This window comes from Drosophila arizonae, chromosome X, assembly GCF_054131065.1.
Source record: "Drosophila arizonae isolate 15081-1271.41 chromosome X, UAZ_ARI_1.0, whole genome shotgun sequence".
NCBI classification, from domain to species: Eukaryota; Metazoa; Arthropoda; class Insecta; order Diptera; family Drosophilidae; genus Drosophila; species Drosophila arizonae.
The window spans coordinates 21,986,495-22,012,798 of NC_142927.1; the positions used below are offsets into that span (position 1 = coordinate 21,986,495).

At 45.2% G+C, this 26,304-nt stretch overlaps 6 protein-coding genes across 11 annotated transcripts in view; 2 read left to right on the forward strand and 4 right to left on the reverse strand.

The window, feature by feature from the left end:
• Window positions 1-573: 573 nt before the first annotated feature.
• LOC108619920 (small G protein signaling modulator 2) lies at window positions 574-13,999 on the reverse strand. Its single transcript, XM_089474264.1, has 7 exons — window positions 12,802-13,999; window positions 6,817-7,472; window positions 6,042-6,756; window positions 5,668-5,967; window positions 4,115-5,612; window positions 3,767-4,044; window positions 574-3,690 (listed from the first exon to the last, which is right to left on the reverse strand). Exons 1-7 carry the CDS (start codon window positions 12,863-12,865, stop codon window positions 3,602-3,604), a joined length of 3,600 nt encoding a protein of 1,199 aa, XP_089330390.1. The 5' UTR covers window positions 12,866-13,999; the 3' UTR covers window positions 574-3,601.
• Window positions 14,000-14,967: 968 nt separating this feature from the next.
• On the reverse strand, window positions 14,968-17,855 carry mal (molybdenum cofactor sulfurase). Its single transcript, XM_018016755.2, has 3 exons — window positions 17,641-17,855; window positions 17,417-17,561; window positions 14,968-17,358 (listed from the first exon to the last, which is right to left on the reverse strand). The coding sequence occupies exons 1-3, from the start codon at window positions 17,711-17,713 to the stop codon at window positions 15,231-15,233; spliced, it is 2,346 nt and encodes a 781-aa protein (XP_017872244.1). The 5' UTR covers window positions 17,714-17,855; the 3' UTR covers window positions 14,968-15,230.
• A 252-nt stretch (window positions 17,856-18,107) lies between these two features.
• Window positions 18,108-20,591, forward strand: cactin (cactin, spliceosome C complex subunit). Its single transcript, XM_018016756.2, has one exon. It carries the CDS (start codon window positions 18,225-18,227, stop codon window positions 20,523-20,525), a length of 2,301 nt encoding a protein of 766 aa, XP_017872245.1. The 5' UTR covers window positions 18,108-18,224; the 3' UTR covers window positions 20,526-20,591.
• Window positions 20,580-21,374, reverse strand: LOC108619924 (migration and invasion enhancer 1). Of its 2 annotated transcripts, none has more exons than XM_089474288.1 (3): window positions 21,242-21,374; window positions 20,968-21,041; window positions 20,580-20,894 (listed from the first exon to the last, which is right to left on the reverse strand). In XM_089474288.1, the coding sequence occupies exons 2-3, from the start codon at window positions 20,991-20,993 to the stop codon at window positions 20,633-20,635; spliced, it is 288 nt and encodes a 95-aa protein (XP_089330414.1). In that variant the 5' UTR covers window positions 20,994-21,041; window positions 21,242-21,374; the 3' UTR covers window positions 20,580-20,632. The 2 variants fall into 2 exon arrangements, with proteins under 2 accessions (XP_089330414.1, XP_017872247.1); XM_018016758.2 differs by having other exon boundaries at window positions 21,144-21,349.
• Window positions 21,375-21,422: 48 nt separating this feature from the next.
• Window positions 21,423-23,552, reverse strand: LOC108619923 (activating signal cointegrator 1). The gene is made up of 5 exons (XM_018016757.2): window positions 23,314-23,552; window positions 22,167-23,255; window positions 21,981-22,102; window positions 21,725-21,919; window positions 21,423-21,668 (listed from the first exon to the last, which is right to left on the reverse strand). Exons 1-5 carry the CDS (start codon window positions 23,379-23,381, stop codon window positions 21,598-21,600), a joined length of 1,545 nt encoding a protein of 514 aa, XP_017872246.1. The 5' UTR covers window positions 23,382-23,552; the 3' UTR covers window positions 21,423-21,597.
• A 44-nt stretch (window positions 23,553-23,596) lies between these two features.
• The window catches only part of alpha-Man-Ia (alpha-Mannosidase class I a), an 83,961-nt gene continuing 81,253 nt past the window's right edge, over window positions 23,597-26,304 (forward strand). The window contains exons 1-2 of one of the 5 annotated variants that reach the window (XM_089474274.1): window positions 23,597-23,727; window positions 24,645-25,609. In XM_089474274.1, the coding sequence (XP_089330400.1) occupies window positions 25,025-25,609 (585 nt within the window). In that variant the 5' untranslated portion in view covers window positions 23,597-23,727; window positions 24,645-25,024. Of the gene's footprint in view, window positions 23,912-24,514; window positions 25,610-26,304 lie in introns of all 5 variants that reach the window. The other 4 variants (XM_089474273.1, XM_089474272.1, XM_089474271.1 and 1 more) reach the window with 4 other exon arrangements.

Genomic DNA, 26,304 nt, shown 5'->3' on the forward strand with positions numbered 1-26,304 from the left:
TAATTCAATTAAATAATTACTAAATATATAGAGTATATAGTATATATTATTTTTGATTTACAAAACAAATGTGAAATTTTTTAAAAAGTATCTGACTTTGCATAAGGCTTGAAAGAACTTTCTACACCATTTTTTGAGGTTGAGTTTTAAAAAAATATATGGATATGAGGCAAAGGTTAAAATTTCACCTAACTCTTAATATATACATATTTTTATATATTATACAAATTGAATTAAAGACTCGAAGAATTTGAACGTAGTAGGATTCAAGTAACGCTGAATATAAATATGTTTTTTTTTTTTATATTCCAGAGACTAACTGAAGTTTTGAATGAATTGTCTTTTCAAAAAATAATAAATAAATAATTAAATAAATAATAATTAATTGGGTAGTTGGGTAGAAAAATACCTACAGTAAAAAAAAAACTAATTTTAATTTTTGACCTAATCTCCGTTTGATACTTACCCACAAATTAATTTATTTAAATATAATAAATACAAGTTTTAAATGAATAAATTTTTTTGTTTTTGGTGTTGTAATCAATTTAGCATATTTCACATTTATTTGTATAGTTTTTATTTGTTTTTTTTTTTTTCATTCTTTAATATGTGTATGTATATATATATATATATGTACTAGTGTTTGTGATAATGCATATCCTTAGAATTCACTTTCACATTCACTTTCAGCTATGTATAATGGCGTTTGCTAAATCGTTCATTCAATGCTTGTGGTATACATATATATGTATGTATATATATTGAGTATATATGCCTGGCTATATAACATCCATGTATACATATATACTTACTTATATGCATGTATATATATATTATGTTTTATATGCTTATGTGTGTGTATGTTAATGCTCTATATATGTATATGTATGTATGTATATATGCATACATATCTACTTCAGGTAATATTCAAATAATAATGCTTCTTTTCTTCTCGCTTGCTCGAAATTTTCTTAGCATTCGTCGAATATGTGTATCAAAAGTTTTTTTTTTTTTTTTTTTTTTTTTGTTTTTGTTTATCAAATCTTTGAAACATTTGCACCTTTTGTTCTAGGCTCTACTTAAACTCTCACCCGAATGCGAACTTCATATTTCAATATATGTATATGTATATATGTATGTATGTTTATCATAGTTGTATCAATTTATGTATCATTTCGTTAGCGCTTACAAAAATATCAATATTTATAGAAGCAACAAGAAATCACATTAATTTTTTTTTTTATTTTTTTTTATTTTTTAGTGTTTTTCTGGGGTGTTATTATTTTTTTTTTTTTTCTATACACAAAAAGCGTGCGTTTCGCAGTTACTGATTTTCTTTTCTTTTTTAGGCTATATATTTATAAATATATAAGTATGTATGGCTGTTGTCGTGTATATATACGAGTGTGGGTGTGTGTGTGTATAGTAAATGTAATTGCATCTGTATACGCGCATTACATGTGTGTAAACAACAAACCTTTTAGCCCAATGGAGGGAGTTTTCTGGTGCACCCGCACAGCAAGAAATGAAAATGAAATCAGTTTGAGTCAAACCAAATAGCTCTAGTCGTGTACGGCACCGACTAGCGTATACCCTGTGCCGACGAAAAAATGAAAATAAAAACTTTTTTCAGTTGCGAATTTCCCGATTGCCTTAATTCGTTTCTGATAATACAACGGAATTTTTCGACTATATTGAGCTTTTGGTATATGTAATGGTATTTTATTTGGTATTTTCCGTAAACGGACATCCATTAGTGCCTGAGAATCTTTTCGTTTGAGTTCCTTTTTGATTATGAAACAAAACCTTGCTCAGCTGGATTATATTGATATATGTGTATATATATACATATACATATATGTATATATCTATAATACATGCAGTTACATACGTATATCTATTGTAACTAGCAAAACCAAATTGCTCTAACACTTCATAATACACTACAATAGTTGTTCGTTCAATCTAAGCCGTATCGCATTCTATATAATATCAAGTTTTGGTCTATAAATCGTCTATATATATATATATATGTATGCATGTATGTATATGTTGGTGCCTGCATACCCAGTTGACTAACATACCCGCTGCCAATGACTGAAGTAAGCACCATAACTAAACAATTGCCTTGCCCAGCAAACAATTGAAACACTTAATGCCTGAGTGTGGGTGTGCATGCATATGCATGTGTGTGTATATGTGTGTACGTGTGTTTATCTATGACAAACTTTAACATGGCGTTAACAATAATAGAAGCAGTAGCTGCTTCGTCTAAAACCCGCTCAACCAACCACAAAAAAAAAACCCTCCACACCACTACAGCAAGTGTTCATGTGTGTGTGTGTGGTATGTAAGTGTACATATTGATATCTATATATATAGATGTATATATGTTTGTATATATATGAAACAATATTCCCTTTTCTGAATATATAAAACGTATAAATATGCAACTGTCTCTCTAAATAGTTATGTTTATATATACATTTATCTATATATATATATATATATATATATATATATATATTTGTATGTGTGTCTGTATACAGTATATGCATGCCATATATATGTATATATATATCTATATATGTATAATAATGCGTGTATATATATTTATGTATATTGTATATGTATAAATATTTAATATTTGTTTCTCAACATTTTCATTGTTTATATTATATTTTAACTTTTTTTTTTTTTTGTTCAGGTCACTACATTTCTTTGCGGCTTAGTTTCGTTACGTTTTGTCTTTGACTTAATCAATTTTATTTTTTCTTTCCTTTCTATGAATTTTATAATATTTTTGTTATGCATATATATTTCTTTTTTTTTTTTAATTTTAAAACGATTCCCAGCCAGTAAATTGCAGAATTGTCCATGATCCATGGGCAATACTCGTTCAATGCGGAACAATGGCCGATCGATAAACGATAAATCAGAATCGATAGCCGATAAGCGTTCAAGGAAACACGATAACCGATAATTAACTAACAACTGCCCCAAGAGCGTTCGGTGTCCTAACGGTGCATTCTATACAGCTACTGTGACAGTTAGCGCTACCGTTTCAGTTTACAGCTACAATTACAGTTCGAGTTACTTAAGTCTCTAGACACACATAATCATGCAACTATATATGTATGTATGTATATATGTAGTTTCCTTGCCAGCGCCTCCTCTCTGGTTTCTCTGTGTGCTCTCTAACGTTTGTATATTCCTTCTCCTGCATTCGACCTACAATAGTATGCGATACTTTAGTGCTCTCTATACCATATGTATATATATATATAACGTTTGTATGTTTGTAACTCTCCAATACTGTTCAAGGAAGTACGGATACTATCTGTATTGCGTGTGACTGGTAACCGAGATCTAAACTAAACTTGCTTGAGCCTACAATGTGCTAGTTTCCAACTGCTGGGGATCACACTCTCCTATACTCACTCACTGACACACATCTACACTCACACGCACACACACACTCACGCATACGGACAGGCATGCACACACTTATTATACACACAGTTGCCACAAATCCAATTTGAATTCCACTGTCTGTTCCAGTTCCCGTTCCCGTTCCAGTTCCGGTTCCAAATCGTTTTACTTATTTGTTCTCAATTATTGTCTGCAATTGCAGGACGAGACTGCGCGACAGCTGCAGAATCGACTGGGCATTGTGGCGCTCAGCCATTTCTAGAATTTTCCAAGAGGAAAACCAAAAATATTTATCAATAAATAAACATAAATTATTTAAATAGCTCGGGCCCACCATTGAAGAACTTGATGACATCCGTAAAGTCCATGCTGTTGGATAGAATGATGTCGCGATAGGTCTCGAGCAGCGCCAGCGCCAGGAAGAGCACAAAGTGCCCGGAGGCAATGTGCTTGGCCGCCCAGATGACCTCCCAGGTGGCGAAGACATCGTCGTAGATGAGCTCGCGCTTGAAGTCCAAGAGGAACCAGCGGTAGCAGAAATAGAAGTGCGTATAGTCCCCGTTCGAGTCCATTAGGTCGTACATCTCCGAGTCCAGTATCTGAATGAGTGAGCTGAGAGAGCGAGAGAGACAGAGCGTTAGAAAGAGAGCGCTAGTGCATGGATATAGATGGGGATAGATACCGCATGTTGGCAAAGTGCATGTCCATGGCACCGCCGCTGGGAAAGTTCTCGATCATGCGCTCCATCAGCTTGCAGAAGCAGCTGTAGCTGAGCGACTCGTCATCGAAGATGACCAGCAATGGAGCGACCAGATCGCACATGCCCTGCATGTAGCCCACATCCAGATGCTCCCACACATACGTCGATATCACATTGCGCAGCTTGTCCAGATTCTCGCTGGCAAAGTACCAATAGTTGCGATCGCAGCGCTGCACATCCTTCTCGATCCGATGCAGATTCAAGCCAAACTGCTCCAGCAGCTCAACGCTATAGACGCCGCCATTGGAGCTGGCCGGTGAGACGCAGGCTGACTTTGGCTCCTGCAGCGCATCCAGCGAGGCGACGACGGTGATGTCCTCGTTCAGGGGCGACATGAGGCTGGTCTTGCGTGAGGTAAACTCCTCGGTGGGCTCGTCGTCGTTGCATTGTGCGTCCAGGTCATCCAGTGAGGCGGCCTCGGTGATAATGACTGAAGTTGCCGGATGCTCCTCGTCGTGGCGCACATCGTCGGCGCTATGAAATTTGCTCAGCTGGCCATTTGGGTCCGTCTCCACATCAGTGGCCATTTCCTCATCCACATCCACATTCACTACCGCCTCGGGCTCCAGCTCTGCCTCGTCCAGGACCTTGGCATCCGTTAGGTCGGCAAACTCGTTGCCCACCGTCTCATAGCTGCTGGTCGAGGGTGAGCTCTTGATGCTCAGCATCAGGATATTGCCACTGCCGTCCAGACTGAAACCTAGATCGCCCTCGGCCTCGGAATCGCCGAAGCAGTTGTCATGCAAGCGCAGTGGCTCCATATCATCAATGTTCTGAAACTCCAGCACCACCTGGCCGCTCAGCTGTGCCGGCAGCTCGGCTGCCTCTTCCCCTTCTTCCACTCCTTCTCCTTCTTCTGCGGCTTCTTTTTCCTCTGCCACTGGCGCCGGCTGCTCAGTCTCCAGCGAGGGCTGCTCTTCATTCAGTGGCTGCTCGTCGTACTCATCACCCGGATCGGATATGTCCGAAAAGTCATTATCATCAAACACATCATTCTCGCCCTCGGCCAAGCCGCCGCCATTGTCCAGCTCCAGCTGTCCGTTGCCATTGGTCAGCAGATCGCTTGAGGCGTGCGGATTGGCATTGGCATTGGCCAGCTGTGCCTGCTCGGCGCTCAGCTTGGCCACCGCCAGGGCCGTCTTCTCCTTCTCCCGCTGCCGCACAATCGCCTCGACGGCCAGCCACTCGCTCATCGTGGTCTCATAGTAGTGCTTGCAGGTCTCGTCCTGCTTGCGTCGCTCCTCCGGCGTCGAGCCGAACGCATAGTGGCCAAGCAGATACGGCCAGACCTCCTTGCGCAGCTCGTGCTCCACGCCACCGAAATAGACCAGACGATAGAGCTCCAGGTCAGCAGAGACGACGCCATCCACATTCATTGCCTGCCACTTCTCCCGGGTTAGTCCCTGCTCATTGGCGGCCACTGGAAGCGGGAAAAATGTTAGGAAACTTTGTGGGTTCATTTCAGCTCGACTTACAATCGGGGGTAATGCGTCCGTGAACCAGACCGGAAAGATGCGTCCGCACCGTGGATAGATGGCGACAGTAGGCCAGCCAGCCGTAGAAGGCGCGCGAGATGATCTGGCGACGCATCGTGGAGCAGACCAGCTCAATGCTGGCCGTTTGGCTGGCCTGTATCAATGGCGGATCCGGATTGCTGCTCTGGTCAATGGAGAGGCTCTTGCTGGAGCAGTCGCTGCTGCCGGTGGTCGAGCAGCTGCCCAGATGCTTGCGCCGCGGACTGGAACGGCCCACCTCCAGTATGGGATGTGTGGCCACTGCAACGTTAAAGTCAATCATCAATCATCAATCTCATCATCAATCATCATCATCAATCAGGTCATCTACTTACGGAACTCCTCGTGCTGACTCTTGCTGACCACACGAAACACATAGTCGATGGGCGTCTCGTCCATGGAGGACTCCATGACCGAGGGCAGGATGTGCCTGCGCACGCTCTTGGGCCAGGGGAAGAGCTTGCCAATGCCGCGCTGTGACCAGAGCGGCGGATCGAGCTGGCCGTGCGGCAGCAGACCCGTCTCCAGGCAGCTGAGGAACGCCTGCAAGTGCCCGCCCTCCGGGAAGTGTATGGGCGGCCGCTGTACGCCGTCCTGGCCAACGAGTATAATGGTGCCGCCGGTGTCGCCGCCACGATTCTGATGGCAATGCACATAGACGATCTCATCGACGTTGATGTTGAGCGCATAGCTCCAATAGTAGCTCGTGTCGCTCACATCGGGATCGTTGTAGCCGTTCATCAGCTGATTCGGCGTCCATTTGATGGTCAGCGACTGGACGCTCTGGTGCAGACTAAGGTAGCCGGGCATCGGCTCGGCCACATCCTTGGGCAGCACCAGCACATTGTTCTTGCCGTAGAGCAGGGTGGTGCGCGAATTCTGATGCAGCGACTCCACATAGTCCTTGGCCACGCTCGCCGGCGAGCAGGCCTTGAAGCTGCCGCTGCTCGTGTCCTCCGAGCTGGTGTGCAGGCTGCGCTTGAAGTTGATGATGGGCCGATGGCAGGTGGGCGGCGTCCGGTTGCCCGAGCTGATGCGATGACGCTGCACCTGTGTGAATCAATTGATGAGAATCTATGCAATTTCTCTAGAGCACCTGCTGTTGCTTACCAGCTCATCGGCGCAGGGATCGGACCAGTAGTGGTCGGCAGTCTTGGCGCGCGTGAACTCCAGGGCGCAGGGGCCCACCAGCAGCGAGCTGAGTATGGAGCCGTAATCGGGATCGGCGACCAGCGCCTCGCGATCGTAATAGCTCTGAGCGTTGTTCACCAAATGCTCAATGATCTTGGCCAGGCGCTTCTCGTAGAGGGCCAGGCGTATCCACAGGTATTTGCCCAGCGGCGCGGCAGCACCGTTAGCGCCCACCGAGGTGACGACCGTATTGATGGTGGTCACCGAGCTGCTGCTGCAGCTGCCCTTGTTGAGCAGCTTCGGCTTGATGATGCTGTCGCTGCTGGAGGACGAACGCTTGCCGCTGACCGCATGGCTCTCGTGCGCCAGCTCCAGCTCCAGCAGCCGACGACTGACGTAGTCCGCCTCTGGGCATATCTTGGCTATCTTCTGTATCAGCGCCGTTGTCGACGACGTCTTGAACAGGCCGAGCGCCCGACGCCTCAGGCCGTGACTGAGGCAGGTCTCCACAGCAGCGCAGAGCGATGTCACCGAGCTGCTCTCCTCGTGCACGTACTTCTTGGTGACCGCCTCCTCCATCAGTTGCTTCACCTCCTTCTTGACGCTCGCAATCAGGCGCTCCTTCAGTTCGATTTCTGTATTTGTGAGAAAATCAAGCACACAAAGGATGTCAATTTATGGGCCTGGAATCCGACCGGCGGACCTAATCCACAAGTCGCAATAGAATAACTAACAGGAAAAGGCAGCAACATCCCTTTGAGCTCCTAGGGCCGCCCTTGGATCAGACTCTTTGCCTGCTGGCTTAACCTTTTCCAGAGCCCAGAGCCCAGAGCCCAGAGCCCTCACGGACAATCGCATTGTCCGACCGTTGTCAATCATTCTGTTATCAATGTCAATTCGCCCCATCCCCCCACGCCCCCGCCTCTACCGGCTCAGCGCTCATGCTTATCAGCGAGCAGCTACTTCTTCTGCATGTATGTATGCATACTATTCATGGATGTATTCACGAATATGCTAATGCCAGGCGAAAGGGAAACCCGAAAAGGCGCGCGCTTCCAATTAGAATGCAAATAGGTTGAATCGGGATTTTGGGCATCGACACCGTCACATGCCGACATCTGGCGGAAGCATTTGCTGATGCAGGATTACATATATATATACCTAGATATATCGATTCGACTTTAGCTTAAGGAAAGCTAGAGCTAGAAGCCAACTGGTATCTTATATTGCAGTAGACTGCGATTTTCTAAGGTAAGGTACAGTACCGCTCATCTGAATAAGTTCGACAGTATTGAAATTCTGAAGTTTTCATATCGACTTGAATATGAGCAATACCAATATATGATGAAATACCCTCTTAGCCTTCAAGGGATAAAGAATAGAAAATGTTTTAGAATACCCAATGGAATATCGAGAGCTCGGAAATTCGGAAACATTCGTCTAGAGAGAGCCTACGAAGGTGCAATATAATTATCTGCTATATACTCTGCAACCTTAATTGCCTCAATAATAAATTGGGTTCAATATTTTCGCCTAGGGCAAGGCGTATACTTGATATGATATAAAATAATGGAAAACATACGAAAATGGATGAAATACCGAAAAGAGAAAAATCATTTGAGCTCTGCCTCGCCGTAAATTTTTGCATTTTACAATTTTTGTAAATAGTTTTAGTATCCAAAACCTATTCAGAGGAATCGCAAAATTTGTTCCTTTCCTGATATCGTATTCATGTGATAATCATATAAAGTATAAACTTGAAAGCTTGAAATTGATCAAATTTTGTATGTTATACAATCTATTTAATTCAAAGCTAGAGACTGGAAAATTTTAATATACTTTATAATAGAGTTTGGAATTTTTGTAATCGATATTTATCGAAAAAATCGATTTGGAAATTAAACAAGAATACTGTTGGAGCTATGTGTATGCCAATGTAATACACACTGATATTTCGATATATATAACTGTAAACAAACATGAATAAAATGCTTCGTTTTCTACAAAACTATAATACTTGAGAATAATAACAGTAAATGGCAATATAAACAATAGAGACTTTGGCTTTTCAGGCAAACCTATCAAGTTGAACGTCACTGTGCAGGGTACAGGTAGGACACGACCCTAGGAGTATTATGGCTTGACAGTTATCAAAACATTTAGAGCTTAGTCGGGGGCGTGCGACTAATTGGTGTTAGCTTGGTGACAGCAGAGTTAATATTGAATCGCATGCGATAAGAGAGAGGGAAAGAGAGAGAGGGAGGGAGGGGGAGTGCGAGAGAGCGCTTAAGTAAGTTCGCCATTGACATTGCCATTGCCATTGCCATTCGGTATCCATTTGAATTAATCATTATATAATTTAATTAACAAGACACCTGGGCAGCGCCGCCAGCCGGGCTGCGACTGCTAACCTTGACTTGCCAAGCGAGAGGCAACAAAATAAAGGAAATATAATGAAAAAGCAAAACGAAGAAAAGCTCGCCTCAGCCGTAAACTAGACAATGTGTGTACCTAGGCGTTGGGTGTGCACACACCGGGTGGCACACGTGTGTGTGTGTGTGTGTGTGTGTGTGTGCGTGAGTGCTGTTAGCTACACCTGCGACGCACACTCTTGACCCTGAACAACATAAAACAGCTGATGACAGGCAAGCAGAGCGCGCGCATGAGTGCGAGCGAGACGACAGCTGTTACAAATAGGGAATCAGCGCCTTGAGTGAGCGGCAGAGCGGCAGAGTACAAAAGGAGCGCGTGTGAGGGCGAGAGCGAGAGTGAGAGCGAAAGCAGGACAGCAACAGCGACGAGTGCGAGTGCGAGTGCGAATGCGTGAGTAAATCGTACGGTAAATATGAGCTTGTGTCCTGCTTTTGCCTGTGCGCCTTTAATTTGCCGTCAGCTACGACCTAGCGCTTCATTTGCCCGCGCCATATTGCAAATGGAAGCTGGACCCAAACATATGTTTGCCACCCAACCGAGCCAAACATATAAATATGTGTACACACACACACGCGCACACACAAAAGCCACAAGCAGGTCAGGTGCACACACCGCACCTACGCCGCCTCAGCCGGGTATAAATACCAGGTTTACTCGCAGCATTACGCTTTGGTAACCAGATTTCGAAATCCAAGGCTTTGATGACAGGCGAAATGCATGAGGTTAAGCAAAAAGCATTCAAATTTCTCTTCCATCGCTTGGACTGCGGTTTGAGTTTGGCTGAATAAATTAAGGCAGTGCAGGGAAGAGGGAACAGCCTAGCTTATCGCGTCTTTAATGCCAACTATGTCTTAGTAAAGTAGGTGAAGTAAGGTAAGGTAAATGAACTAGAGCGAATAGCAATAAAAAAGTAGGAAAAACTTATATTATCTACGAGTCTAGGTCTTTTAAGAGAACTATGTTTCCTTAAATGCACAAGGAAAAATATTTCAACCGGGAAAATCTTAATTAGCTAATTAAGAGGTAGTCTTAGTGTTAGTAAAGTAGATGAAGTAGAGCAAGGTAAATGAACTAAAGAGAATCGCATTAAAAATGTAGGAAAAACTTATTAGATTATCTACTTCAAAGATAACTAGAAAAAAAGAAAAAAAAGAAAAAAAAAACTTTACAAAGTAACATTTAAACTCTAGAATAAATATTTCAGCGAAGAAAATATTTTTTAATTAGCTAATGAAAAGGAAGTCTTAGACTTAGAAGAATAGGTAAAGTAAGGTAAGGTAAACGAACTAGAAAGAATTGCATTACATATCAGGGAAAAATATTTGTATACCCTAAACCCATTTTCAATGGGAAATCAGGGTATAATGTTTTTTTTTATCTACTAGGGTAGGTAATAACAGCCCTCAGCTTAGCTTAGCATATCTTTAATATAAACTATGTCTAATAATATTTAAGAAGAATATTTTAACTATCCCTTGATTAGCTGGGTAAGAGGTTGTACCATGCTTAATATTTAAAGAAAAATCAAATAATTAAAATTAAGGCAAGGAAAATTAACTAAAGTAAAAATTGCATTGCAAATCGAGGAAAAACATTTCAGAAGACCAAAGCCAAATGATTTAAGTATCATTTGATTATCTGCAGAGCAAAGAGATTCCAGGTATCTTACTGCATCTCTAAGAATAACTGTAACTTACCAGAGTAGAAAAAACTAAAGCAAGTACAAACAAAACAAAATAAACAAAATTACATTTAAATTCAAGGAAATTGTTTAGAAAAGAGTCGAATACATAAATACATAAATTGATTACCTATTGAGAAAGGTACATAAGAGGTCACAGCCTATCGTAACCAAAAGGCAAGCCAAGAATTGGTAAAGCGAATTAGCCGCAGTTAAATTAACCAAACCAATTAGCAAAACAAAGCCGAATAATATAGCTTGATTACCTATTAAAGTGGGAAAGCGGCCTCAGCTTGGCTTTCCGTGTCTTTAAACAGTTTAATATTTTAATAAATTAAGAAAAAAAAAATAGTGAAGCAATTTTACTCAGCAAAACATTAAAGACGGGCAAAGCCGGTTACTTAAAGCGTCGCTTGATTAGTTATCGATGAATGTAAGCGGAACCGGTGCGGTTGCCGTTACCGGTACGCGAGCCACTCATTAAAGGTCGATATTTACTCAATTAGCTCGACCGAGGCAAAGGGCAAGAGCACAACAGTCCGTCAGTTCGCGGACTGCAAATAGACGTACGGACAGACAGGCGTGTTGTACGGCGTGCAACAGGCTCACAGGCGCGCGCCACAACACGCCCGGACACCCGGACACCTGGACGTCAGGACATTGAAATGATGAATGCAAATTTGCGCGTCTGACCCTGAACTTTTGCATTTGACGTTGGCATTGCTAGAAGAGACGCCAAAGGCCACTTCACAGGTATGCGTAATTTAATTGGCTCCGCCGGCCAATTGGCACACTCAGCGCACTCCGTGGGCGATGGCTAACCGATAAGGCCGTCCATACGGCGTGCTGCACTTGAGCAATCGATGCCAATTAGTTAGCTATTTGCATTTTAAATATGCGAATGCGTTTAAGTCGCAGCAGGTGGCAGCAGGTGGCAGCAGGTGATACGGCCGTTAGGTGTTGTTGTTGTTCTTTTTTGAACAGCAGTTAAATGTCAGCGCCTTTGAAATGAATAAGTCGACTTAATCGTGGCTCAAGCAATTCATTCCATTTATTATTCAGTGCTTCCTCGCCATATCTCATTCGTCTGATAAGCGGTAATCAGTAATATATGAAGATAATGTAAATAATGCACAATATAGTTGAATTGGATCTATTAAGTCCAAATTGCTGATACGTTTAGATAAGATTCGCATCTATATGTTTATTGCTGAGCTGGGTTTGAATAATGCAAAATTCATGAGCTTATCAGCTTCGTGTGCTTATCAATGGTTGTTGCAAGCTTTGACAGGAATAACAACTCGGTTTGATTTACGCACAACTATTCCAATTTGCTGGAATTGCAGACGTTTCTTTCCAAGTCCATAAAAGTATGCTACATAAAAGCTTTCCAATATTAATAAGGGCCGCATCAGCGGAATGAAAACTTTGTGTCTGACTACACATATCATACACACACGCACGCAATAAGAGAGAGAAAGAGAGAGAGAGAGAGACACGGGCAAATTACAAAAGTTCTGCTCTGCTCGAAAAGTTGCTGATAAACTTCGCATTTGTCTTGCAGAACATAAAATCATTTCGTTTTCTCACCTTCAGCTGCGACGCTTTCTAATCATCAATAAACATACACAGGCACGCACGCACTCACGCACACTCACGCACAACATACATAAACATATACACATACATACATATACACATTGCTATACATAATATCAAAGCTATCTCGCTTGTTGTCATTGTTGTTGTTGCTGTTGCTGCTATTGTTTGTGTGGTTGCGGCATGGCAAAACGTGAAGCAGAAAAAACAACCAAAAGAAAGAACAAAAAAAAAAACTTTTTCTCACTCACCGCTGGTGGCATCGCTGTTGGCATTGGAGGCGCCACCGCTGCTAAAGCTGTGTAGCATATTCATTTTTGGAGGATCCGAAGTACGTGCTTTGCCGCTAGCGAAGGCTCCCGTTAGCTGCTACTGTCTGTTGCTCCTGCTGCTGCTCTTGCTGCTGCTGTTGTTGTTGTTGTTGCTTCCTTGCTCTTCACTTCTTTCTCTGTTCGTATGTATGTATGTGCGTAATTCTTTGGGCAAATATTTTCAGTTTCAGTTTTGTTTATGCGTCTTCGTTGTTATTTGCTTCATACACACACACAAGCGCGCTCTCTCTGCCTCGCCCTCTCTCTCTGTCACTCGTTACCTTTCTCTTTCCGTCTGCTGCGCGCTGTAGTCGTGCCTGCTTCTTCGCTCTGTTTGTTGGCGCTGTTCCGTTATGCCAGCTGCTGTTGTTGTTTTTATTTGTATTGTTTTTTGTGTATTACTTTTGCATTTCTTATTATACGTATTTTCTCGCGATTATTATGCAAAACAAAAAGTGGAAAAGTATATTGTATAAAAATCTATATTCGTTGTATTCGTATTTGACAAAAATTTCAGTTGTTATTACTTTTCCTCTGCCATACAGGCATACTACATAAACACACACATGGATCCGCACGCATGCTACTCTATGTATGTGTGTATGTATGTTTTTATAGTTGTTGTTGCTGCTGCTGCTGCTGCTGCTGCGATTGCTGCCGTTGCTGTTATTGTAAAAGCGTCGTCCAAAAATAATTACGCATTTTGGCATATGTGCATATGCGCATGGATCTGTATGAGACTGCGTGCTTGTGCATATGTATTTGTGTATTTACATATGTCTCTATGTATGTACATCTATCACCACACTCGACTCTGTTGTGATGTTTCACTTTTCCGCTGGCTAGCGCGCTCTTCGCTCGTTGTTGTTGTTCGATTTGTTGTTGTAGGTAACGGACGAATATGTAGCTGGCGGGCCCGTTATGCACAGTTCGGTTGTAGCTTTTGCTGTTGTTGTTGTTATTGCATACTTTCTTGGGCTATCTGTCTCACACCATTTTTGCCTCCACACTGTGTGCGTGCGTGCGGTTGTGTGTGTGCGCGTGCTTGCGCGTCTGTCCGTATTCTGTTCGTCTGTTCGCTGTTGTCGTCCGTTTGCCAGCAGCCTCGTTTGTGTACTAACGGCAACTTATTGACACTCACAAGGCGAAGTAGCCGCCAGTCGCATTACACCGAGTATCGAATGTCGATAAATGGCGACAGATGTAATGTAACGGTTTGTTGATGATTTCAAATAATTGAAAGGATTTCATATTTGAACAAAGCTGTGGGATATTTCTCATTTTATGAATTCAATTACATAAATTAATAATTAAAAACTATTTTAATTATAATTTTAGAAATCATGAAACTAAACTTAATTTAATTGTAAACTTCATTTAACTTTAAGCTCCCTTTAAAAATTATTTTAAAGTGAATACTTTTTAATTTTGAAATAATTTTTTAAGGAAATGATTTTCCTGAAAGTAACAGCATAAACTAATATTAAATTTTATTTTTCTGAATATATTGTAGCACTTAATGTTTTTAATAATAAAAAAATACTATGAAGCTGTTTTTATTATTTTTATTTATTAATATGGTATACTTTATGAAAATAAAAAGGTTTTAATTATTAAGAATTTATTTTTTTTTTTAATTTGTAAAGTATTAAATTATTTAATTATTATTTTTTTTTTTTTTTAATTATGAAACCAATATTTGAAAGTATTCTTTATTTTAACAAAAAACAAAATTATATATTTAGAAATTATGAAATTTTCAAATAACGTCACGTCACGTGAGTGCGAGTGAGAAAGCGAATAGCATGTACAAATTGACGGAACCAGATATCAAGAGTGCGAGCAAAAGATAGTAATGAAAATAACAAAGAAGGCAAATGGACTCTAGGATAGCGAGAAAGAGGGAGAGGGAGACTGAAAGAGAGAGAAAGAGCAAATTGTAAGACGTTGAAACATTCTCTTGTCAAAGACGAAACAAAAACAAGCTTTAATATTTGATATGATAACTGTACCTTCAGATGATTAATGAATAGTTATTCATAGTCAATATGCACATTGTTGAGTTTAAGACAGACTGGAAAATAGACAAATGTATAAACATTTCGATTGTGCTCTGCTAAGAGTCGAATTACAACTCTTTAATCTTCATAAGAAATTAATTTGTATTTTCAATAAACAATAAAAAATATATACATACATATATGGTGGTCTATAATTACACACAATGCTGGCAAGTAAATACAGCTTGACAAAGGCTTGACAATTTCAGTAGGATCGAAATTCGATTTGCATACAAATATTTTTTCAGTGGAATGTCATGCCGTGTTTCTACATTAGATATATATCAAATATATGCTATATATTATATGTTAGCTAACGACAATGACATCGCCACAAGTCAATTGCTGCTGCTGCTCTAGTGTGTCGTCCGTTCCACTGGGCAGGCGAGAGATGTAGATCCCGAATCGCATTTTGCCGCTCTGCATGCGGGCGATGGTCGTGAGGGTCTCTGGAGAGCGTTCGCCGGTGCGCTGATTGATGCAGATCATGTCGCAGCGCTGGCAGGGACCGTCCACTTGGAAGAGAATGTCGCCGATGCGCAGCTGCGTGTAGGCCAGCTCCTCGAAGGGCGTGCCCGTGTCGATGATGATGTTGGCGCGAAAGCGATCCACGGTCTCGTCCAGCGACTCCTCGAACTGCAGCGAGCGCACCGAGGCCCGGTTGACCAGCAGGAACTGTGCCTGATTCACCAAGCTCAGCTGCTGCTGCTGTGTGCCCGGTGCGCTGCGCTGTGCGGATTGCCGCAGCAGACGCACACCCTCCAGCCCCAGGCTCTGGCTTAGCCAGGTGGCCACCTCATCGCCGCAGTCGTAGCCCTCGATGGCCTGGCGACAGACCTTGCTGTGGCAGCGCGCCGAATTGGCAGCCTGAACGCTCAGCGAGAGTGGCACGCTGCAGGACGTCTCCGCGTAGTGCAGCTCCAGTTGATCACCCACAATGCGTGGCTGTATCAGGCACAGATCCGTGCAGCGTTTCTGGGTCAGCGCCATGCCATTCATATCGACGATCATCCACTCGCGATCGTACTGCAATCCCTGCTTCGTCAGAGGCCAGCTGCCTGTGGAGCTGTCTATCTTGAAGGCAGCACAGGACTTCACCGGGTAAATGGCCAGCTGGAGGAGACGTGGACGCAAACGTTGGGCCCGCTGCTGCAGCGCCTTGGGCAGCAGCTCCGCCTGCTGCTCTATGAAGCTGAAGCGCTGCTGTGGCTTCGCGATCACCAGATAGCTGTTGCGCAGCATCTGGAGGAATCGATCAACGTCCTGAATGCGCGTCATGTAGCCGAAGGAAACGCGCACGGCGCCCGTCGGCTGTCCATCCAACAGATCGAAGTAGTCGCCACAGATGCGTCCGGCGCGCTTATAGATCGCATCCATCGTCTCGTCATTCAGCTGCAAAAAGTGCTGGCAGGCGCCCACGTTGCAGAAGCAGCCGGTGCGCAGCAGGATGCGATGCAGTGCCGCCATGCAGGCGACCTCGCCGAAGCCCACATAGTCCCCAGAGTCGGTGCGCACATTGAAGGCAACGGTGCCGCCCTGCTTGGCCCGATCCTCGTAGCCGGCGTGGTTATACAGCGTGATGAGCGGCGCACCATTGGGATGCTTTAGCTGCTTCAGCTGGTGCTCACAGTAGCGTGCCAGGCCATGGACATGCCGCGAGATGCGCTCGATGCTGCGACCCGGCACCAGCCGCTCCAGCGTGCGAAAGCCCTGCAGCAGCTCCACGATGGACAGGAATGGCAGTGTGCCGTCCTCGAAGCGCTCGTGGAATACGTTGCGCAGCTGATGCTCCATGGTGTGGGGATAGGCATAGTTAATGGTGCCGCCGCCATAGAATCGCTTGCGCAGCACCTCTGCGCCGCGTCGGCTCACCAGCAAACCGCCGACGCCCGTTGGATAGCCAAAGATCTTGTAGAAGCTGACGCAAACGAAGTCCGGACGGAAGCGCTGCAGGTCCAGCGGGCTGCTCGCGGCAAAGGCAGCCGCATCTAGGCAGACGTAATAGTTGCTATCGACGTCTTTCGCTGCTGGCTGAGACTCTGCACTCCAGACGCATTTGCCCAGTTGCTGCAGGCCGCGCCTTTGTATCTGCTCAATGACAGTCAGAGGCATCTTGTAGCCGCTGAAGTTGCACTGCGCCGAAAAGGTGACCAGAGAATTGGCCTGTGCCGTGGCAACTGCAGCTGGAGCTGGAGCTGGAGTGGACGGCTGATCCTGAACATTCAGCTCAATGTCGTCCTTGGTGAGCATATAGATGCCTTTGGCCTTGACCAACTGGCGCATGCCCAGCACTGAGGTGTGATTCTCCTGGCAGTAGTGAAAGTTGCCATCGCCGGCGAAATCAAAGTGCTCGGCCACCAGACGCAGTGCAGCCGTTGCATTGGCCGTGAACACAACATGATAATCATTGGCGTTCGTATTGAAGAACTCAAGAATTCTATGAAAGATAACAGTATTAACAAATCAACTGCAATTGGCCACAATAACAACCTTACCTGTAGCGCACCTGATCCACATAGTCGCCGGTGGCGCGACAGGTGTGCGGATTGCAAATAACATCGCGCTGCAGTTGCTGCGCCGCGCTCAGCACTTGGCTCTCGGCATAGAGTGTTGTGCCCGCATGATCAAGGTAGGTGCTCTCTGATATGAGAAGTGCATGACGTATCATTCAATGGGTTTCTTATCAGTGCCACTATTTCGCCATTCCTTCTCTACTCACCCCCCAGTCTAGCGAACTCTTTATCAATGAGCGCCTGCTCTTCAGCTGTAAACTCGGCTGTGTACTCGACCATTATTGCGCACTCAACTGCGGCTCCAGCGTTATTTATGGCTGCAATTTGAGAGTTAGCGCAGCAACCGGCAATTATAGAGATGTTACTCGATAGTTATATTTCAAAAAAGCGATCACTGTGTATCGCCATAAAACAAAATAGTACATATCGATAAGTTGCAGCACAATACCATTCATATCGATGAGTTACTGAATAACATCGATACGTTACCCAAAGTGAATATTTTAAAAATGATATGAATAATAAAATGGTCAACAAAAATAAAAATAAATTATTGTTACTTTGAAAATTAATTTTAAAATAATTTTAAATAGATTTTTCAATAAATAATAATTTAATATATTTTCAGTTTCAATTATAAGTGCTGGAAAACACCTAAAAGTATCAGCGCGCTATCGATAACAAGCAGCTGCTTTCGCCTCACTGCAAACACAATCGCAAGCCATACGCATTGTGTTTTCACTGTTGTGTTTTTATTTTTTGCAAACGTTTAAAGTTTCGGCAGCCAAACATGCCCAAGGAAAAATCGCGACATCGTAGTCGCAGTCGAAGTCGCAGCCGGCACAAGAAAAGCTCAGATTCGCACAGCTCTAAGCACAAGCACAAAAGCAGCAGCGATCGGCGTCGGGACAGATCCACAAGTGGATTGGAGCGTGGTCGAGAAAAGGAACGAGAACGAGATCGAGAAAGGAAACGAGAAAGAGATCGGGACTCAGACAAAAGTCATCACAAGCGTAAGGAGAAGCGCAGCAGGAGTCGACATCGCAGCTCGAAACGGGATAAGCATCACAAGGAGCATCGTGCACGTTCGTCCTCATCCTCCAGCTCATCCACGTCCACATCATCGTCGTCGTTGTCATCGGCAGCGAAGCACAAAGATCAAAGTGCAGGCGGCAAACCGGCAGTCAAACGCGGCACTGAAATGAATTCCATAAAGTTGCTGCAATCGCTGGAGGAGCGTCGATTGCGCGATCAGCAGGAGCGCCAGCGGCTGAAAGAGGAGATCAAGGCGAAGGAGACGCCTGAGGAGAAGCGGGCGCGTCGCCTGCGCGAGAAGCAGGCCAAGGAGCAGCGGCGCCGCCAGCGCATGGGCTGGGACAACGAATACCAGACGTATTCCAATGAGGACAATCCCTTCGGAGACTCCAATCTGACCTCCACCTTCCACTGGGGCAAGAAGCTCGAGGTCGAGGGCCTGTCCAATCTGTCTAGCAAGACGGTGGAGGTGCTGTCGCTCCAAAAACAGCTGGAGAATCGTCGCGAGCTGGAGAAAGTCAAGAAGCTGCGGCAGGAGCGTGAACTGGAGCGGCAGGCGCGCGAGGATGAAGCCATGCAGCAGCAGCGCGCCAAGGAGGCGGTCCAGTTCCGCGAATGGCAGCGCCAGGAGGACCTGTTCCATCTGGAGCAGGCGCGTCTGCGCAGCGAGATTCGTATCCGTGATGGCCGCGCCAAACCCATCGATCTGCTGGCCCAATATGTGACCGCCAGCAATACAGAGACGGACCTGGAGGATACCCTGGAGATGCAAATGCACGAGCCGTACATGCTGCTGCACGGCCTGAGCATCGAGGAGCTGGAGGATCTGCTGGTGGACATCAAGGTGTACGAGGAGCTGGAGCAGGGCAAGCACATTGACTTCTGGAACGACATGGTCACCATTGTCCAGGACGAGCTCAAGAAGCAGATGAAGATCCAGCAGAACGAGGCGAACTCGCTCAATCAACGGCGCGACGGCATCCACCAGAGCGTCGTCAAGGATGTGGCGGATATCTTTAGGGGCAAGAACGCCAAGCAGCTGGAGGAGATGCGCCAGCGCATCGAGGCCAAGATTAGCAGCCGTGCCGACGGCGTGGACATCAGCTACTGGGAGAGCCTGCTCTCGCAGCTGAAGGCGCACATGGCGCGTGCCCGGCTGCGCGACGCTCACCAGGCGCTGCTGCGTGAGAAGCTGCAGCAGCTGAAGCGCGAACCCGATCCTCCCACTGTGGTGGAGATTAATTCACCCTCGACGATGAAACAGGAATCGGATCAAGAGATGGACACAAATGCCGGGGAGGAGCAACAAATGGATCAAGAGTCGCCCGACGAGGAGGAAGACCCCAACGATGAAAATCCGCTCAGGGAGCTGGAACGCGCCTGTGAATTGTACCGACAGGGCAACTACAGTCCCAACTACATACGCGAGGAGGACTTCAGCGGTCGTCGGCTGACCGCCGCCGATGAGGACAACATCGATGGCGGCCTCTACACGGGCAGCGACGATGAGGAGCGTGTGCAGCGCCAGCGGCTGCTCTTCGTTTATCCGGAGCGCGGAACGGATGTGGCGGAGCTGACGCCGCAGGAGCTGCGTATGCGCGGCGAGGCACGCAAGGGCATGCAGGGCGACGAGGCGGAGTTCAGCGTGGAGACCACACTGGACTCAGTGCCTCAGCTGGCCACCGACAAGTATCGTCCCCGCAAGCCGCGCTACTTCAATCGCGTCCACACGGGCTTCGAGTGGAACAAATACAATCAGACGCACTACGACATGGACAATCCGCCGCCCAAGATTGTGCAGGGCTACAAGTTCAACATCTTCTATCCGGATCTCATGGACAAATCGCAGACGCCGCAATACTTCCTCACGCCCTGTGCGGACAATGGGGACTTTGCGGTGCTGCGCTTCCACACGGGGCCGCCGTACGAGGATATCGCCTTCAAGATCGTCAACCGGGAGTGGGAGTTCAGCTACAAGCGGGGATTCCGTTGCCAGTTCCACAACAACATCTTCCAGCTGTGGTTCCACTTCAAGCGCTATCGCTACAGGCGCTAGGCGGCCCACTTTATTTGCAGTCCTCTTTTTTTTTGTAATGATAATAAAATAAAATATTTTCTAGTATGTGTTTATTTGGTATTTAGTACGTTGGTTCCTTGGCTTCTCTACATGATGCTGCAGTCCTTGATCGGCGCCTGCTGCACTGGCTGCAGCGGCTCGCCGCGCTCAGCGCGCTGCACCTGGGCGAGCACGCTTTGGTGCTGGGGAAAGGCCAGGCTGGCCAGCTTCGAGTGCACCAGCTGATCGTCGATGGTCACCTCAAAGGCGCCGCGTCGTCCCTGGTGGCAGGAGACCTGCACCCCAGGCGCTGCATCCACCAGAAATTGTCGCAGCAGCTGGCATTGCAGCGAGAAGTTACAGGTTCCACTGTGAATACATACACATATATATTCATATATATATATTTGTTTGATCCAAGTTAATTATCTTTGCAGCTAACCAGTATTCTACATCCACATTGACCATTGCACAACCATAAACAAACCGCCGATTAGGGATATTCCTCCTATTGAACTACAAATAATAAACAAAAATAAAAAAAAGTCAAAAGGATATTCCTCTCGGTAAATTATATTTATATAAGAAAGGTTCAAATAAAATCATAAGGTAACGTACATAAAATGGTAAATGAAAATCCACAGTGGCTGTGCCTATATTAAACTATTCAAATTTAGCTTCACGTTGATTTTATATATTTAAAATCACTTAATTACATCTGATTTGTATACCCTGTCACTTATTCACATAAATATCTGATTTTATACGTTAGAAAGTAAAACACTTGGTCACATATTCAATTGTTATTTATCGTTGTTTATAAATAAACACCTAATGCTTATTTGAAAATAAATTTTAAATAGTTTTTAAAGTAAATAATATATTTAACTAGTTACGTCAAAGGAACAAAATATAATTTTATTTTCATTTCATAAATGCGTCAGCCTACTTATAGAACAGCAGATAAAGCAAGGGAATGCCTTTCATACGAAATATCGTTTAAATTTGCTACTATCGATATTTTACTCATAGCTAAACAATTTTACAACTATCGAGTTCTAGAGATGTGAACTCAGCCTTTATTAGCGCGCGCACGCAGCAATGTTTTACAGGCGGCATTGTGTGTCTTCAGCGGTAGCTCATCTGCAAAGCAGGAGAGGATTAGACAGTGGTTAAATTGTGTTATTTAAATTGCTTACAGATCTTCGGCTCGCCCTGCACTGGTAACAGCACCGGCAACTGCTCCGGTCTGGAGCATACGAAAACATAGGGACTGTCGGATTCGCCCTCGGGATAGAGCTCACGATATTCCTCCTGGGGCAAACAGCTCTCCACATTTACGCAGCCCAACAGGCTGCTGGTGGGATAATGTGTGGGAAACTTTATATTCTCGTCTGAAAGAAACGTGAATTGCATTATTTGTGCTGTTCTCATCGAGCTTAGCCCAATACCCACCCTTGTAGAGCTCGCGATAGAATTGCTCCAATTGTGCTATGTCCTCGGCATGCGGCTCCTTGGCCGTCGAGGCGATCCACAGGCGGCCGCGATGCTCACTGTACCAGACGCGACCCTCGTGCCTGAAAGGGCAATCAGATTATTATATATACAAATAATATATATGAATATATAGAACTCCAATACTTTTTTATGCCGGCCACTAGTAGCGATGCCCATGGCTGATGCATGGAGAGGCATTGGCGCATGTCCTGCATTTCGAGCAGCTCCTTATCCTGCACTCGATTGTAGATGCGCTCCAGTCCGTCACCGACGATCGGGGCGGGCATATTCTGGAGCTCCTTGCTGGCCTTGAAGACGGGCGGCTTGGTCACGTCGAGATTTGGCGCTAGTCCCAGAGAGGAATGACCAGTTAGTCCGTGGCTCTGGCCCTGCGATGCAGCCTTGCTGGCCGCAGCCAGCTGGCGCAGCACCAGCTGCTCATACTCAGTGGTAACCGGTGGCTCCTCGGGCAGATTGCGGCCAGCAAAGTCCACCTTGATTTTGCGCTTGAGCCGACTGCCGTGCTTCATCTCGTGCATTTCGCTCTTTAGCTGCTCGAATTTCTCGCGCTCGGCATCGGTCAGCCAGACGGAATTCTCCTGGAAGTAGTCCAGCTCATCATCGATGACAGTTGTGCGCTTCTCGCTGTTACGATCGTATTCCAGCAGACGATCCCGTTGCTCCAGCGCCTGTTGCAATTCCTTATTGGACTTGGCAGATGCTTTTTGTTGTTGCTGCTGCTGTTGCTTTCTCTGCGCCTTCGTCTGGCCCTTGGTGCTCGCCCGATTTGAGGCCGCGGCCTTTGCCATCTGCTGCTCCTCCTCGGCAGTGTAGACGGGTTCGCCGCAGTAGAGGCACGGTCCGCTGCCCTCCTGCTCGCACACAATGCGCCCGCAGCCTAAGCAGTTGTTGATCAGCTGGTGCTCGGTTACCTGGCAATCGCAGCTGCGCCGGCCCTTCAGCAGCACGCTGTTGCCCACGATTTTGCCATCGCCGGAATACAGATTGACATGTTTGTTCTGTTTCTTGGCTGCGCCACTGCTGGCTTTTTGAACAGGTGGGGAATTGAAGGTGGGCGGCGATTTCTTTTTGTTATTGCTACGGGGCTGTTTGCCACTGAGTAGCATGTGGCGGCAGTTATGCAGAAATAAGCGATGCTCCTCGACGTCTTCGCACAATAGGTTGCCAAAGTAGTTGTCGAACTCCTCATCATTTTTGATGGCCAAAATGGTGCTGGAATTCGAAAATACGAAATTAGATGGGTTCAATGTAACCACTCCGCTACACCCACGCCATCATTTCTTTCGTAACCACACAATCCAGGCATTTCGACAACGTTTCACCCAGCCACTTTTCCATTATTGCTGATGAAATACAAACTAAAACAGAAATGAACAATTCTGAGTATGAACAGTGCAGAGTATGACTATCGATTAGCTATCGATAAGCTATCGCGGCTTAACATTTCAAAATGATAAATAATTAATTAACATTTGTGCCAATTAAAATAAGAAATGTTAAAAAATAAAACAATAAAGTTAAAGTCTGTTAAATATATATTGATTTACTGTGAAATGCAGGATAGAAATGTAAATTAAAAACTGAACGTGACAATCGTGACTGGAAGCAGTGTTGGTTACGGCCTTTATGGCCAGATGATACTACAAAGATACGGCAACGCTATGACAACAAAAATATGCGAAATGCAAGTATAAAACAAAATACAATAAATATTCGTGAGAGGAATGAAAACATTTTAAACGCTCTACCGCTCCCATTCGTGTTATGCTACTGCTTCCACTGTGATCTAATGTATAATAAATTTAATACTGTGCAAGTTTACGTTAAATAGTAACTTAAGATAAAGACGCGTTGTGTTTATTTAATTGGTTTGTCTCTCTCACTAGTGTCTATGTGTTTGTGTGCCTGTGTGTGTATGTTTAATATTTGTTGTAAACAACAAAATATAGCGCCAGGCTATAACAAAAAACTGCGGCTGCTTTTTGTGTTTCTTGTGTCGTTGTTCAAATAGAAAGCGCTGCCGACACACAGCACCATTAACTGCGGCCACAAAAACAACAGCAACAACAGCAAGAGTATTTGCAAAAAATCAAAGCAGGCGTCGGCAACAGCAGAGTGAGAGAGAGGAGTCGGAGAGTGGGTACGGTATCAAAGTCTTTGTCCAGACAGTTTAAGCAGCAGCATCGGCCGCCGCAGCAGCCACCCCAATTCTGATACTCATTCTGACAGCTGTAAGATTTGTCACACGCCCCGTTACTGAGGGAAGCTCTTCGCTTCATTGGTGCTCTTAGTACGGTTAATTTACGCTAACGGTATTCTGTAATAACCAAGCGCCGCTAACATTGCTGTTGCTGATTGCAAATTGTGTGTGTCGCCGTCAGCCATCCACGCTCGGGCTATCACACACACACACGCACACGCACATACACACACACTCTCTCTCTGTCTTTTCTCTTCATTTGCTCATATAGGAGCCCCATACGCCACGCCGCGTCTGACGTTTGTCGTACTTTGTAAAACGACAGCGTTGCGTTTATAGTTTCGACGCGCTCGACTCTGTATTTGTTAGTAATTTTTGTTTTTTGAAATTGTATTGAAAAGTTTTCCGCCTGCGCTACGTGTCATATGATTTGCCAAAAATAGCCAAGTAATAGAAAACAAACGAAAATTAAGGAGCGACTGAACAAAAATGCAGCAACATTACTAAAAAAAAATATATATATATATAATAAAAATACAAATTCAAATTAAATTCAAAAGAAAAGAAAAAGTATTGTGCCCGTGTTTACGTCGGTGTGTGTTCGTGCCAGTTTTTTTTTTTTCATGTGCGTGAATGTGTTGTGAAGCCGGCATAACATCAGTGCAGTGAAACAGCTGAGAGAGCTAGCGACGGGCACACACACGCACACACACACTCGTGCAATAGCAACTGCAATAATAAGAAGAGCAAGGAGAACGAGCACTCACACAAAGGAACGAAAATGTATCGAATCGGTCCAATTGGACGCAAATCAAACTTCCATTCGCGCGAGAAATGTCTGATTGGACTCGTGCTGGCGACTCTGTGCTTCCTATGCTTCGGCGGAATTTTCCTGCTGCCAGATAACTTTGGCAGCGAGCGCGTTCTGCTCGTCTACAAGCACTTCCAGAAGGCCGGTCCGGAGATTTTCATACCGGCTCCACCGCTGGCCGCGCATGCGCCACGCGACGAGGATCCCCATTTCATAGGCGATCGCCAGCGACTGCAGCAAAAGATTAGCGCCGAGCTGGGCGATCTGCTGGACGAACCGCAGGCGGCGGGCGGTGATGCGATCGCCCAGGCGCCAGCGCCGTTGCCGGCGGCCCAGCAGGAGCAGCCCCTCGAGCAGGATGCGGCGCTAGATGCGGCTCGTGCGCCACCTCGAGTCTCACTGCCAGCAGCACCAGCCGCAGCAGCGGACCACACAACCAACAACAACAACAATCAGCTCGTGACCGAGCAGCAGCTCAAGTTGCCCATGGACTTGGCCAAGGATCTGCCGGGCGACACTAACGAACTGCGAGAGAAACGTGAGAAAATTAAAGAGGTGAGTTCAAATATCCACAAAAATAGATCGAATTTTACAAAAAGTAAATTAATAAACGTGTAAAGCACGCACGCCCCCCGCCCCTTTTCCCACATACTGATAAGCGCGTTTCTCTCTTCAGATCTTATGTAAGATTTACTATATGCTCTATATATGTACTACTATATACACACATGTACCAATAACTATATGTTCTCTATAATCTCTCGCTTATAAAAAAAAAGTTTGTTTTTTGCGCTCGCGTGTCATAAGCTTCCTCTTCTGCTCCACGTCTGTGGACTTCCGTCACTAGCAGAGCTAATGTTGACGGATGCTGCCACGGCGATAACTCATTGATGTGATCAAATTCTTATTAGATTTTGTCGCTAACTGCTGCTGCTGCTGCTGCGCCGCCTCCAAAGAGAGAGAGAGAGAGAGCGAGTGAGAGAGAGGGGCGTGCGTTGGCTGCTGGCATATTGCGGTAAACGCGAAGAGTTAAGCTTCGGCCTTGCGTGCAGAAGCGTGCCAAGCATTAGAGAGACGAAGATAAGGAGAGGAATGGTGAGCTGGGTAGGTGAAGAGAAGAAGAGGTAGAGAGTAAAACTGTTTTCAATACCAAACAAAAGTTGACATTGCTCATCGAGCTACACTTTAACGAATTGCATTGTAAGTGGCATATACACATACACATACATATCTGTGTATGTGTGTCTGTT

Bases quoted from the DNA above. Each gene is read 5' to 3' on its own strand.
- LOC108619923 (XM_018016757.2), bottom strand. From the start codon at position 23,381: ATGGAAAAGTGGCTGGGTGAAACGTTGTCGAAATGCCTGGATTGTGTG. The intron at 23,256-23,313 runs GTGGGTGTAGCG...TTCGAATTCCAG, and splicing joins GTTACGAAAGAAATGATGGC to CACCATTTTGGCCATCAAAA. The intron at 21,920-21,980 runs GTGGGTATTGGG...CGTTTCTTTCAG, and splicing joins CTATCGCGAGCTCTACAAGG to ACGAGAATATAAAGTTTCCC.
- cactin (XM_018016756.2), top strand. From the start codon at position 18,225: ATGCCCAAGGAAAAATCGCGACATCGTAGTCGCAGTCGAAGTCGCAGC.
- mal (XM_018016755.2), bottom strand. From the start codon at position 17,713: ATGGTCGAGTACACAGCCGAGTTTACAGCTGAAGAGCAGGCGCTCATT. The intron at 17,562-17,640 runs GTGAGTAGAGAA...TTCTCATATCAG, and splicing joins AGAGTTCGCTAGACTGGGGG to AGAGCACCTACCTTGATCAT. The intron at 17,359-17,416 runs GTAAGGTTGTTA...TATCTTTCATAG, and splicing joins GTGGATCAGGTGCGCTACAG to AATTCTTGAGTTCTTCAATA.
- LOC108619920 (XM_089474264.1), bottom strand. From the start codon at position 12,865: ATGAATATGCTACACAGCTTTAGCAGCGGTGGCGCCTCCAATGCCAAC. The intron at 7,473-12,801 runs GTGAGTGAGAAA...TCACAAATACAG, and splicing joins CAACAGCGATGCCACCAGCG to AAATCGAACTGAAGGAGCGC. The intron at 6,757-6,816 runs GTAAGCAACAGC...TGATTCACACAG, and splicing joins ATCCCTGCGCCGATGAGCTG to GTGCAGCGTCATCGCATCAG.
- LOC108619924 (XM_089474288.1), bottom strand. From the start codon at position 20,993: ATGGTCAATGTGGATGTAGAATACTG. The intron at 20,895-20,967 runs GTTAGCTGCAAA...ATGTATTCACAG, and splicing joins AATGTGGATGTAGAATACTG to TGGAACCTGTAACTTCTCGC.